This window comes from Crinia signifera, chromosome 2 (assembly GCF_055691185.1).
Source record: "Crinia signifera chromosome 2, ASM5569118v1, whole genome shotgun sequence".
In the NCBI taxonomy this organism is placed as follows: domain Eukaryota; kingdom Metazoa; phylum Chordata; class Amphibia; order Anura; family Myobatrachidae; genus Crinia; species Crinia signifera.
Window position 1 is genome coordinate 401,945,342 of NC_139218.1, and position 15,112 is coordinate 401,960,453.

General features: G+C 48.6%; 1 protein-coding gene across 1 annotated transcript in view; it reads left to right on the forward strand.

Moving 5' to 3' along the window:
• The window catches only part of LOC146058332 (uncharacterized), a 32,219-nt gene extending 18,835 nt beyond the window's left edge, over positions 1 to 13,384 (forward strand). The window contains exons 4-5 of the mRNA XM_083170608.1: positions 4,459 to 8,355; positions 13,036 to 13,384. Coding sequence (XP_083026734.1) covers positions 4,459 to 8,354 — 3,896 coding nt within the window. The 3' untranslated portion in view covers position 8,355; positions 13,036 to 13,384. The remainder of the gene's footprint in view (positions 1 to 4,458; positions 8,356 to 13,035) is intronic.
• Positions 13,385 to 15,112: the final 1,728 nt, after the last annotated feature.

Sequence of the window (15,112 nt, forward strand, 5' to 3'; positions counted from 1 at the left end):
CTGTATACACTCACAGCAAGCTCCTCCGCGCACCCTGATATATACACCTGTGCTCTATCCCTATCTGTATACACTCACAGCAAGCTCCTCTGTGCACCCTGATATATACACCTGTGCTCTATCCCTATCTGTATACACTCACAGCAAGCTCCTCTATTCACTCTGATATATACACCTGTGCTCTATCCCTATCTGCATACACACACGGCAAGCTGTGCGCCCTGATATATACACCTGTGCTCTATCCCTATCTGTATACACTCACAGCAAGCTCCTCTGTGCACCCTGATATATACACCTGTGCTCTATCCCTATCTGCATACACACACGGCAAGCTCCTCTGTGCACCCTGATATATACACCTGTGCTCTATCCCTATCTGTATACACTCACAGCAAGCTCCTCTGTGCACCCTGATATATACACCTGTGCTCTATCCCTATCTGCATACACTCACAGCAAGCTCCTCTGTGCACCCTGATATATACACCTGTGCTCTATCCCTATCTGTATACACTCACAGCAAGCTCCTCTGTGCACTCTGATATATACACCTGTGCTCTATCCCTATCTGCATACACTCACAGCAAGCTCCTCTGTGCACCCTGATATATACACCTGTGCTCTATCCCTATCTGTATACACTCACAGCAAGCTCCTCTGTGCACTCTGATATATACACCTGTGCTCTATCCCTATCTGCATACATACACGGCAAGGTGCACACCCTGATATATACACCTGTGCTCTATCCCTATCTGTATACACTCACAGCAAGCTCCTCTGTGCACCCTGATATATACACCTGTGCTCTATCCCTATCTGCATACACTCACAGCAAGCTCCTCTGTGCACCCTGATATATACACCTGTGCTCTATCCCTACCTGTATACACTCACAGCAAGCTCCTCTGTGCACTCTGATATATACACCTGTGCTCTGTCCCTATCTGCATACACTCACAGCAAGCTCCTCTGTGCACCCTGATATATACACCTGTGCTCTATCCCTATCTGTATACACTCACAGCAAGCTCCTCCGCGCACCCTGATATATACACCTGTGCTCTATCCCTATCTGTATACACTCACAGCAAGCTCCTCTGTGCACCCTGATATATACACCTGTGTTCTATCCCTATCTGTATACACTCACAGCAAGCTGTGCACCCTGATATATACACCTGTGCTCTATCCCTATCTGTATACACTCACAGCAAGCTCCTCTGTGCACCCTGATATATACACCTGTGCTCTATCCCTACCTGCATACTCACAGCAAGCTCCTCTGTGCACCCTGATATATACACCTGTGCTCTATCCCTATCTGTATACACTCACAGCAAGCTCCTCTGTGCACCCTGATATATACACCTGTGTTCTATCCCTATCTGTATACACTCACAGCAAGCTCCTCTGTGCACTCTGATATATACACCTGTGCTCTATCCCTATCTGTATAAACTCACAGCAAGCTCCTCTGTGCACCCTGATATATACACCTGTGCTCTATCCCTATCTGTATACACTCACAGCAAGCTCCTCTGTGCACTCTGATATATACACCTGTGCTCTATCCCTATCTGTATACACTCACAGCAAGCTCCTCTGTGCACCCTGATATATACACCTGTGCTCTATCCCTGTCTGTATACACTCACAGCAAGCTCCTCTGTGCACCCTGATATATACACCTGTGTTCTATCCCTACCTGCATACACTCACAGCAAGCTATGCACCCTGATAGATACACCTGTGCTCTATCCCTATCTGCATACACTCACAGCAAGCTCCTCTGTGCACCCTGATATATACACCTGTGCTCTATCCCTATCTGCATACACTCACAGCAAGCTCCTCTGTGCACCCTGATATATACACCTGTGCTCTATCCCTATCTGTATACACTCACAGCAAGCTCCTCTGTGCACCCTGATATATACACCTGTGCTCTATCCCCATCTGTATACACTCACAGCAAGCTCCTCTGTGCACTCTGATATATACACCTGTGCTCTATCCCTATCGGTATACACTCACAGCAAGCTCCTCTGTGCACCCTGATATATACACCTGTGCTCTATCCCTATCTGTATACACTCACAGCAAGCTCCTCTGTGCACCCTGATATATACACCTGTGCTCTATCCCTATATGTATACACTCACAGCAAGCTCCTCTGTGCACCCTGATATATACACCTGTGTTCTATCCCTTCCTGTATACACTCACAGCAAGCTCCTCTGTGCACTCTGATATATACACCTGTGCTCTATCCCTATCTGTATACACTCACAGCAAGCTCCTCTGTGCACCCTGATATATACACCTGTGCTCTATCCCTATCTGTATACACTCACAGCAAGCTCCTCTGTGCACCCTGATATATACACCTGTGCTCTATCCCTATCTGTATACACTCACAGCAAGCTCCTCTGTGCACCCTGATATATACACCTGTGCTCTATACCTACCTGTATACACTCACAGCAAGCTCCTCTGTGCACCCTGATATATACACCTGTGCTCTATCCCTATCTGCATACACTCACAGCAAGCTCCTCTGTGCACCCTGATATATACACCTGTGCACCCTGATATATACACCTGTGCTCTATCTCTATCTGTATACACTCACAGCAAGCTCCTCCACGCACCCTGATATATACACCTGTGCTCTATCCCTATCTGTATACACTCACAGCAAGCTCCTCTGTGCACCCTGATATATACACCTGTGCTCTATCCCTATCTGTATACACTCACAGCAAGCTCCTCTGTGCACCCTGATATATACACCTGTGCTCTATCCCTATCTGTATACACTCACAGCAAGCTCCTCTGTGCACCCTGATATATACACCTGTGCTCTGTCCCTATATGTATACACTCACAGCAAGCTCCTCTGTGCACCCTGATATATACACCTGTGTTCTATCCCTTCCTGTATACACTCACAGCAAGCTCCTCTGTGCACTCTGATATATACACCTGTGCTCTATCCCTATCTGTATACACTCACAGCAAGCTCCTCTGTGCACCCTGATATATACACCTGTGCTCTATCCCTATCTGTATACACTCACAGCAAGCTCCTCTGTGCACTCTGATATATACACCTGTGCTCTATCCCTATCTGTATACACTCACAGCAAGCTCCTCTGTGCACCCTGATATATACACCTGTGCTCTATCCCTACCTGTATACACTCACAGCAAGCTCCTCTGTGCACCCTGATATATACACCTGTGCTCTATCCCTATCTGTATACACTCACAGCAAGCTCCTCTGTGCACCCTGATATATACACCTGTGTTCTATCCCTATCTGTATACACTCACAGCAAGCTCCTCTGTGCACTCTGATATATACACCTGTGCTCTATCCCTACCTGCATACACTCACAGCAAGCTCCTCTGTGCACTCTGATATATACACCTGACCTGTGCTCTATCCCTACCTGCATACACTCACAGCAAGCTCCTCTGTGCACTCTGATATATACACCTGTGCTCTATCCCTATCTGCATACACTCACAGCAAGCTCCTCTGTGCACCCTGATATATACACCTGTGTTCTATCCCTACCTGCATACACACACAGCAAGCTCCTCTGTGCACTCTGATATATACACCTGTGCTCTATCCCTACCTGCATACACACACGGCAAGCTGTGCGCCCTGATATATACACCTGTGTTCTATCCCTATCTGCATACACTCACAGCAAGCTCCTCTGTGCATCCTGATATATACACCTGTGCTCTATCCCTACCTGCATACACACATGGCAAGCTGTGCGCCCTGATATATACACCTGTGTTCTATCCCTACCTGCATACACTCACAGCAAGCTCCTCTGTGCACCCTGATATATACACCTGTGCTCTATCCCTATCTGCATACACTCACAGCAAGCTCCTCTGTGCACCCTGATATATACACCTGTGCTCTATCCCTATCTGTATACACTCACAGCAAGCTGTGCGCCCTGATATATACACCTGTGTTCTATCCCTATCTGCATACACTCACAGCAAGCTCCTCTGTGCATCCTGATATATACACCTGTGCTCTATCCCTACCTGCATACACACATGGCAAGCTGTGCACCCTGATATATACACCTGTGTTCTATCCCTACCTGCATACACTCACAGCAAGCTTTTCTGTGCACTCTGATATATACACCTGTGCTCTATCCCTATCTGCATACACTCACAGCAAGCTCCTCTGTGCACCCTGATATATACACCTGTGCTCTATCCCTATCTGCATACACTCACAGCAAGCTCCTCTGTGCACCCTGATATATACACCTGTGCTCTATCCCTATCTGCATACACTCACAGCAAGCTCCTCCGCACACCCTGATATATACACCTGTGTTCTATCCCAGCAAGCTCCTCACCTGTATATTCCGCTGTGAGTGATCCATCTCATCCTGTTCCCCGCAGGTTTCCGCAGGCTGTGTCTGGACGACCTCCGCAAAGCTCATATCGTCCATGATGTTCAGCAGTACATCCTGTGCCGCCTGGACCGGGAAGAGGCTCTCCGGCAGCACCTGACGGTCGACACTGCAGAGATGCTTAACCAGCTGCACATAAAGAGCAACGGCTGCTTCCTCTACCTGGAGCGCGTGCTGGATGGCATCTCCGAGGGGGCCATCGTCCTCCGAGAGATCCGCCATATCCCTGGCACCTTGAACGGACTCTATCTTTGGCTGTGCCAGCGGCTTTTCTCTGGTCGGCAGTTCTGCCAGGTGCAGACGCTGCTTAATGTCATCTTGGCTTCTCCGTCTCCTCTGTTACCTTCTGAGCTGCACCAGGCAGTCTGGACAAAGCAGATGAAAGGGTGGAGCCCTGAGGAATTCAGCAAGATTCTGGATTCCATTTCCATGCTGCTGCGCCCACTATGTGCCCCCGACAGACTAGTCCTCTTCCATCACAGCTTTTCCGAATGGCTCTTGGATGTGAAATACTGTACTCAGAAGTACCTGTGCAATGTCTCTGAGGGTCACTGTATGCTTGCCATGAGTCTATCAGCACGAGCACCACATCTGAAGCCTGCTGAGGTCCATGAACTAGCCCGGCATCTTCTACTGTCTGACCTCCGAGGGCTAGAACCTTCTCACTTAGCGCTATGGCTTTTGTGGACAGGGGTTCCTGTATCGGACTGTTTGGCCTCAAACTTTCCCCTAGAGTTGGAAGTTCTGCAGCTGCTTCTGCTCGCCAGGAGTAAGGTGGATGGCGATTTGGTTGTGGAGGCCTCCTGTGCTCTAAAGAAGACTCTCCAGCAAGCTGGTTCTGTGGAAATGCTGATCGAGAGTGGGAATGGGCTGAACCAGCGGGATCGAGCTGGGAGGACTCTGCTTGCCGCTGCAGCCCATGCTGGGAATCTGGAGGCTGTTAAGCTGATGCTGTCTAGAGGAGCAAACCTGGAGGCTACAGATGAAGATGGGCAAACTCCTTTGGGCCTAGCAGCCCACCAAGGACATGTGGAAGTGGTAGAGCTCCTCCTTAAACATAGGGCCTGCTATGACCACACTGACAACCGTGCGTGGACACCCCTACGGTCTGCTTCTTGGGGTGGCCACACTGAGGTGGTAGAAGCACTACTTGCTTCTGGAGCTCAGCCTGATATTTCTGGCCCTGATGGAAGAACAGCACTAAGAGCAGCAGCTTGGGGAGGTCATGAGGCCACGGTGAAGGCCTTACTAAGAGCAGGGGTGGAGGTAGACCGTGCCGATGTCGAGGGCCGCACTCCTCTTATGGCAGCTGCATACATGGGTCATCATACAGTTGCGAAGCTGCTGCTTGAATCCGGTGCGGATGTGAATAAGTGTGATCTAGAAGGACGCACCGCCCTCGCTGTGGCCTGTCTGTGTGTGTCTGCAGGACACGGGCACTCAGAGCTGGTGTCTCTCTTGTTGGAACATGGTGCAGACCCGGAGCTGCCAGACCAGGAGGGGGCAACACCACTACTAGTTGCTGCGTATGAGGGTCAGGAAGAAGTTGCGGAGCTCCTGCTTGAGGCTGGAGCTGACCCTGACCGGCCAGGAAAGGCACGGATGACACCACTACTGGCCGCTGCCTCAGTAGGCCATGCTGAGACAGTGAGGGTCTTATTGCTGTGGGGTGCTGCTACAGATGTCACAGATACAGAAGGGAGGTCAGCACTGGTGCTGGCAGCTGCTGCAGCTAGAGGAGAAGAGGCTGTCAGGGTCTTACTGGACAGGGGCCTTAATGAGAACCACCAGGACCACTTGGGCTGGAGCCCGCTGCACTGGGCAGCCTGTGAAGGAAGGAGAAATGTCTGCCGTGCCCTTGTAGAAGGAGGCACTAAAATGGGCATAAGAGACAACGAGGGGTATACAGCTCTTCTTCTGGCAGCTCAGGAGGGTCACACAGGATGCGTAGAGTTACTGCTTAACCGAGGGTCTCCCCTAGACCAGCGGGGCAGAGATGGCATGACCGCTCTGTGCTTTGCTGCTCTAGGGGGAAATAAAAGTACAGTCGAATTACTGCTGAGAAAGGGATCGGACCCTGATATTAAGACTGGCCAAGGCAAGCCCCTCCTGTACCTGTTGGCTCTGCAAGGGCAAACTGACATTGTGAACGTTCTGTTGGAGAATGGTGCTGACCCCGAGGGTAGGGACCCAGAGGAACGCACAGCTTTACACGCCTCCTGCTGGCAGGGAGACTTGGAAATGGCTCAGCTTCTTCTGGGCAAGGGAAGAGCCAATTGCAATGCCTTTGACAAAGAAGGGAGAACCCCATTATACTGCACAGCTTGGAGAGGACATGCCAGTATTGCCCAACTGCTGCTAGAGAACGGGGCATTCACTGATGCCCAGTGCTCCCAAGGAGCAACTCCTCTGTGTATTGCAGCCCAGGAAGGGCATGGGGAGCTGGCCAGAGTGTTGTTGGAGGAAGGAAAAGCCAGCCCCTTCCATGCTGACCATTATGGACGCACCCCCATAAGAGTAGCAGGCAAAGGTGGGCATATAGCAATAGTGACTCTTTTGGAGAAACATGGGGTTCCTTCCTACCATGGGTATATTGGGAGGACACCAGAGAAAGACTCATCCAGAAAAGAGAAAATGGAAGCAGGTGCAGATAGTTGGTCTACACTTTCCCCAGTGTCAACCAACAGCCACTCGCTTGACAACTCCCTGAAGAGCTCTAGAGGGTCCATTATGACCTCATCCACATACCATTCCCAGGCCACAGTCCCCATGGACATCCTCACCTTTACTCAGCAGGTCCAGCAACACTCTCTTCCACGCAGTCGTTCTCGCCAAGCTATTGCCATCATGGATGTGCCTGGTTCCCAAGGTCTTCCTGATTTCATGGCCACTCTGTCGGCAGATGCACCTACCTCACTACATAGTCCCACAGTGCATTACGAACTTAATATATGGGAAGCAATTGGCAGGCCTGGCCAAAATCCAAGTTCTCCAGACCGTGAGCTGAAGAGGAATGGCATTCTCACAAACCCAAAATATGGAAGCCCTCCATACGCTCATCGGAAAACCACTGAGAGTACGCACCTTCAGGAGAGGATGGGTAACTCTGGCTTATTTTGCAGCAAGGTGAGAGACACTGGCTATTGCCAAAATAAAACCAGTAGCTCCGGATATTCATCAAGCCAGGCTGGCACAGAGAAAGACTTTGAGCACAGGAAGATCACCGACTCTCCAGAGAATATCAAGAACACTATGCACTACACTACCAAGACTGGGGAACCCCTGCGCTCTCACCAAGTAATATGCAACCCTGTGCACTCTCCGAGGAAATGGAATGACCTGATAACCTCACCAAAGAGACCTGTGGAATCTGTATCTCCTTCCAAAAAATCACTGAACATTGTAACCTCTCCTCTAAAATCTGAAGATAAACCTTGTGCTGCAAAAAGACCTGAGGACTTTTCATACTCTCCAAGAAGACCTAGGGACACAGTGTATTCCATGAGTAAGACCAAAGAATGTCATCCGTGGTCTCCTAGAATGGCTGAGGACACTGTGCATTCTCCAAGTAAGACCAAAGAATGTCATCCGTGGTCTCCTAGAATGGCTGAGGACACTGTGTATTCTCCAAGTAAGACCAAAGTATGTAATCCGTGGTCTCCTAGAACGGCTGAGGACACTGTGCATTCCCAGAGTAAGACCAAACAAATTCAACCATACTCTCCTAATAAGGGTCGGGACCAGGCCTTCTCCCCAGATAAACTGCACCCTCCCATCATCTCCATCACCACCATGGACCCACAACTACACCTCAAACAGGCCATTAAGTTGCAGTTCGAAGGGCGCACGTGTGGATTCAACTACAGGAAGGAGACACCACTGTGAGGTCTGTACAATAATTACAATTTCTTGAGTTTTTAATGTTGATGTGAGGAGGGGAATGAAGGCAGCAGGAAGCCACAGACTGAGAATTATATAGTGGGAGGAGCAGGATGCCCAGCAGCACAGAGTATATCAGGAGATGTGTGATGTGTCAGTGAGGACAGGGCTGCATGTGACAGGGGCAGTGACAGGATGTGAGGGGGGGAATGGAGGCAGCAGGAAGCCACAGACTGAGAGTTATATAGTGAGAGGAGCAGGGTCCCGAGCAGCACAGAGTATATCAGGAGATGAGTGATGTGTCAGTGAGGACAAGGCTGCATGTGACAGGGGCAGTGACAGGATGTGAGGAGGGGAATGGGGGCAGCAGGAAGCCACAGACTGAGAGTTATATAGTGGGAGGAGCAGGGTTCCCAGCAGCACAGAGTATATCAGGAGATGAGGGATGTGTCAGTGAGGACATGGCAGCATGTGACAGGGGCAGTGACATGATGTGAGGAGGGGAATGGGGGCAGCAGGAAGCCACAGACTGAGAGTTATATAGTGGGAGGAGCAGGGTGCCCAGCAGCACAGAGTATATCAGGAGATGAGTGATGTGTCAGTGAGGACAGGACTGCATGTGACAGGGGCAGTGACATGATGTGAGGAGGGGAATGGAGGCTGCAGGAAGCCACAGACTGACAGTTATATAGTGGGAGGAGCAGGGTCCCCAGCAGCACAGAGTATATCAGGAGATGAGTGATGCGTCAGTGAGGACAGGGCTGCATGTGACAGGGGCAGTGACATGATGTGAGGAGGGAAATGAAGGCAGCAGGAAGCCACAGACTGAGAGTTATATAGTGGGAGGAGCAGGGTCCCAGCAGCACAGAGTATATCAGGAGATGAGTGATGTGTCAGTGAGGACAGTGCTGCATGTGACAGGGGCAGTGACATGATGTGAGGAGGGAAATGAAGGCAGCAGGAAGCCACAGACTGAGAGTTATATAGTGTGAGGCACAGGGTCCCCCAGCAGCACAGAGTATATCAGGAGATGGGGGATGTGTCAGTGAGGACAGGGCTGCATGTGACAGGGGCAGTGACAGGATGTGAGGAGGGGAATGGAGGCAGCAGAAAGCCACAGACTGAGAGTTATATAGTGGGATGAGCAGGGTCCCCAGCAGCACAGAGTATATCAGGAGATGAGTGATGTGTCAGTGAGGACAGGGCTGCATGTGACAGGAGCAGTGACATGATGTGAGGAGGGGAATGGAGGCAGCAGGAAGCCACAGACTGAGCGTTATACAGTGGGAGGAGCAGGGTCCCCAGCAGCACAGAGTATATCAGGAGATGATTGATGTGTCAGTGAGGACAGGGCTGCATGTGACAGGGGCAGTGACATGATGTGAGGAGGGGAATGGAGGCAGCAGGAAGCCACAGACTGAGAGTTATATAGTGGGAGGAGCAGGGTCCCCCAGCAACACAGAGTATATCAGGAGATGAGTGTTACTGTAGTGTGTGTGCAGTGTATGAGATGTTCAGTATTTGTACTACCAGTGACATGGTGCCTGTAACCTTTTTAGAGGTCTCGAATGCTTGGGAACAGGTTACGTTTGGGTGTGGAATATTGGGTAGTAGGTGTACAATGGTGTATAATGATGATCCCTGTAGTAATGTTATATATAGGGGATGGATAATGGTGATCCCTGTAGTAATGTTATATATCGGGGGTGGATAATGATGATCCCTGTAGTAATGTTATATATCGGGGGTGGATAATGATGATCCCTGTAGTAATGTTATATATCGGGGGTGGATAATGGTGATACCTGTAGTAATGTTATATATCGGGGGTGGCTAATGGTGATACCTGTAGTAATGTTATATATCGGGGGTGGATAATGGTGATACCTGTAGTAATGTGTTATATCGGGGTGGATAATGATGATACCTGTAGTAATGTTATATATCGGGGGTGGATAATGATGATACCTGTAGTAATGTTATATATCGGGGGTGGATAATGGTGATACCTGTAGTAATGTTATATATCGGGGGTGGATAATGGTGATACCTGTAGTAATGTTATATATCGGGGGTGGATAATGGTGATACCTGTAGTAATGTTATATATCGGGGGTGGATAATGGTGTTCCCTGTAGTAATGTTATATATCGGGGGTGGATAATGGTGATACCTGTAGTAATGTGTTATATCGGGGGTGGATAATGGTGATCCCTGTAGTAATGTCATATATCGGGGGTGGATAATGGTGATACCTGTAGTAATGTTATATATCGGGGGTAGATAATGGTGATCCCTGTAGTAATGATATATATCGGGGGTGGATAATGATGATCCCTGTGGTAATGTTATATATCGGGGTGGATAATGGTGATACCTGTAGTAATGTGTTATATCGGGGTGGATAATGGTGATACCTGTAGTAATGTGTTATATTGGGGGTGGATAATGGTGATACCTGTAGTAATGTTATATATCGGGGGTGGATAATGGTGATACCTGTAGTAATGTTATATATCGGGGGTGGATAATGGTGATACCTGTAGTAATGTTATATATCGGGGGTGGATAATGGTGATACCTGTAGTAATGTTATATATCGGGGGTGGATAATGGTGATACCTGTGGTAATGTTATATATCGGGGGTGGATAATGGTGATACCTGTAGTAATGTTATATATCGGGGGTGGATAATGGTGATACCTGTAGTAATGTTATATATCGGGGGTGGATAATGGTGATACCTATAGTAATGTTATATATCGGGGGTGGATAATGGTGATCCCTGTAGTAATGTGTTATATCGGGGGTGGATAATGATGATCCCTGTAGTAATGTTATATATAGGGGATGGATAATGGTGATCCCTGTAGTAATGTTATATATCGGGGGTGGATAATGGTGATACCTGTAGTAATGTGTTATATCGGGGGTGGATAATGGTGATACCTGTGGTAATGTTATATATCGGGGATGGATAATGGTGATACCTGTAGTAATGTGTTATATCGAGGTGGATAATGGTGATAACTGTAGTAATGTTATATATCGGTGATACCTGTAGTAATGTGTTATATCGGGGTGGATAATGATGATACCTGTAGTAATGTGTTATATCGGGGGTGGATAATGGTGATACCTGTAGTAATGTTATATATCGGGGGTGGATAATGATGATCCCTGTGGTAATGTTATATATCGGGGTAGATAATGGTGATACCTGTAGTAATGTGTTATATCGGGGGTGGATAATGGTGATACCTGTAGTAATGTTATATATCGGGGGTGGATAATGGTGATACCTGTAGTAATGTTATATATCGGGGGTGGATAATGGTGATACCTGTAGTAATGTTATATATCGGGGGTGGATAATGGTGATACCTGTAGTAATGTTATATATCGGGGGTGGATAATGGTGATACCTGTAGTAATGTTATATATCGGGGGTGGATAATGGTGATACCTGTAGTAATGTTATATATAGGGGGTGGATAATGGTGATACCTGTAGTAATGTGTTATATCGGGGGTGGATAATGATGATCCCTGTAGTAATGTTATATATAGGGGATGGATAATGGTGATACCTGTAGTAATGTTATATATAGGGGGTGGATAATGGTGATACCTGTAGTAATGTGTTATATCGGGGGTGGATAATGGTGATACCTGTGGTAATGTTATATATCGGGGGTGGATAATGGTGATCCCTGTAGTAATGTTATATATCGGGGATGGATAATGGTGATCCCTGTAGTAATGTTATATATCGGGGGTGGATAATGGTGATCCCTGTAGTAATGTTATATATCGGGGGTGGATAATGGTGATACCTGTAGTAATGTTATATATCGGTGATACCTGTAGTAATGTGTTATATCGGGGTGGATAATGATGATACCTGTAGTAATGTCATATATCGGGGGTGGATAAGGTTGTTCCCTGTAGTAATGTTATATATCGGGGGTGGATAATGGTGATACCTGTAGTAATGTCATATATCAAGGGTGGATAATGGTGATACCTGTAGTAATGTTATATATCGGGGGTGGATAATGGTGATACCTGTAGTAATGTTATATACCGGGGGTGGATAATGGTGATCCCTGTAGTAATGTTATATATCGGGGGTGGATAATGGTGATACCTGTAGTAATGTCATATATCAAGGGTGGATAATGGTGATACCTGTAGTAATGTTATATATTGGGGGTGGATAATGGTGATACCTGTAGTAATGTTATATACCGGGGGTGGATAATGGTGATCCCTGTAGTAATGTTATATATCGGGGGTGGATAATGGTGATACCTGTAGTAATGTTATGTATCGGGGGTGGAGAATGGTGATACCTGTAGTAATGTTATATATCGGAGGTGGATAATGGTGATACCTGTAGTAATGTTATATATCGGTGATACCTGTAGTAATGTTATATATCGGGGGTGGATAATGGTGATACCTGTAGTAATGTGTTATATCGGGGGTGGATAATGGTGATACCTGTAGTAATGTTATATATCGGGGGTGGATAATGGTGATACCTGTAGTAATGTTATATATCGGGGGTGGATAATGACAATGACTATAGTAATATATATAATACACACACACACTATCAGGGTAGGTTGTGTATTGCCAGGTGCTGTGCAGGTGTCAGACTCACTCTTATGTCCATCCCCAGGTGACGCAGGCATTCTGCAGGACCAGGCTGGTGGTACAGGATCGGGGGCTGCGGGTGACGCAGGCATTCTGCAGGACCAGGCTGGTGGTACAGGATCGGGGGCTGCGGGTGACGCAGGCATTCTGCAGGACCAGGCTGGTGGGTACAGGATCGGGGGCTGCTGAGGATCCTGCGCTGATGGCTGCGGGAGCAGGACTGGGGGCAGCTGGGCTGTTCCGGACCTCATCCTATAACATTGTGCTAAGGACGTATTTAACCTGTTCTGTCAGCATCTATACTGCTACCCGCCATGTGTCATCATGCGTCGGCGAAGGAGGACTCCTATAACCGAATAAACCTTCTACTTTTATCTGTTGTATATAACTGTATATAGGAGGCTTCTCACTTCCTACCCGTCGTATAATCATTGGGATGCATTATGTCAACATGGTCAACGGTCGACACAAGCAAAAGGTTTACATTGGAATTGTCAACATGAGTTTTTCAGGTTTTGGTGTCTGTACCCGTCTCCTGCACTTGGCACACTGTTATATTCTCCCTCTCTGCCCACGTGGATGGTGAAGTTTGAACAAGTCAGTTTAAAGAAAAAAAAAAAATCAAGAACAAACTCATGTCAACCTTTTTCCATGTTGACATATTAACATAGACACTTCCATCCTAATTATTGCATCCCCTTGTATACACGGACACCCAGGGATACAGTAACACAGCATTGATACATAAGAGAGAAACATCTAAATGACCGGAACATTTTATAAGGTGTGTCAGCTGATCCTGCAGATACATAGGGCGGGTCTGCGGTGGACGGTGTGTCGGCTGATCCTGCAGATACATAGGGCGGGTCTGCGGTGGACGGTGTGTCGGCTGATCCTGCAGATACATAGGGCGGGTCTGCGGTGGACGGTGTGTCGGCTGATCCTGCCGATACATAGGGCGGGTCTGCGGTGGACGGTTTGTCGGCTGATCCTGCAGATACATAGGGCGGGTCTGCGGTGGACGGTGTGTCGGCTGATCCTGCAGATACATAGGGCGGGTCTGCGGTGGACGGTGTGTCGGCTGATCCTGCAGTTACATAGGGCGAGTCTGCGGTGGACGGTTTGTCGGCTGATCCTGCCGATACATAGGGCGGGTCTGCGGTGGACGGTGTGTCGGCTGATCCTGCCGATACATAGGGCGGGTCTGCGGTGGACGGTGTGTCGGCTGATCCTGCCGATACATAGGGCGGGTCTGCGGTGGACGGTGTGTCGGCTGATCCTGCCGATACATAGGGCGGGTCTGCGGTGGACGGTGTGTCGGCTGATCCTGCGGATACATAGGGCGGGTCTGCGGTGGACGGTGTGTCGGCTGATCCTGCCGATACATAGGGCGGGTCTGCGGTGGACGGTGTGTCGGCTGATCCTGCCGATACATAGGGCGGGTCTGCGGTGGACGGTGTGTCGGCTGATCCTGCCGATACATAGGGCGGGTCTGCGGTGGACGGTGTGTCGGCTGATCCTGCCGATACATAGGGCGGGTCTGCGGTGGACGGTGTGTCGGCATTATTTGTTTGGAACATCTCGCCCATAGTCCAGTCGTTGGGGAAGGGGGGTGGGGGAAACCCATATTACAAGCACCCGGAACACTTGGACCCAAAAGGATTTAAACCCGGAACATTCCCAGATCAGGTGCCGGAAGCTGCCATGCACTGAGGGCTTGTATCCCCTTCCCCCAAATCTCACTGACCAGGCTGGAGTCGGGTACAACCCTGAATCGGTTGAATACTTAAACACATTAAAGAAGACGCATATGATACCGTGTCCCTGGAACTCCTGGGCAAACGATTTATAGTAATGCACAAACCTAGCTGGTGCACAGGTGCAGTCATTACTAAATGACATATTACCCAGACCCCCTAGCTGGTGCACAGGTGCAGTCATTACTAAATGACATATTACCCAGACCCCCTAGCTGGTGCACAGGTGCAGTCATTACTAAATGACATATTACCCAGACCCCCTAGCTGGTGCACAGGTGCAGTCATTACTAACTCACATTTCCATGTTACTGTACGTAGCTGGTGAACAGGTGCAGACATTAC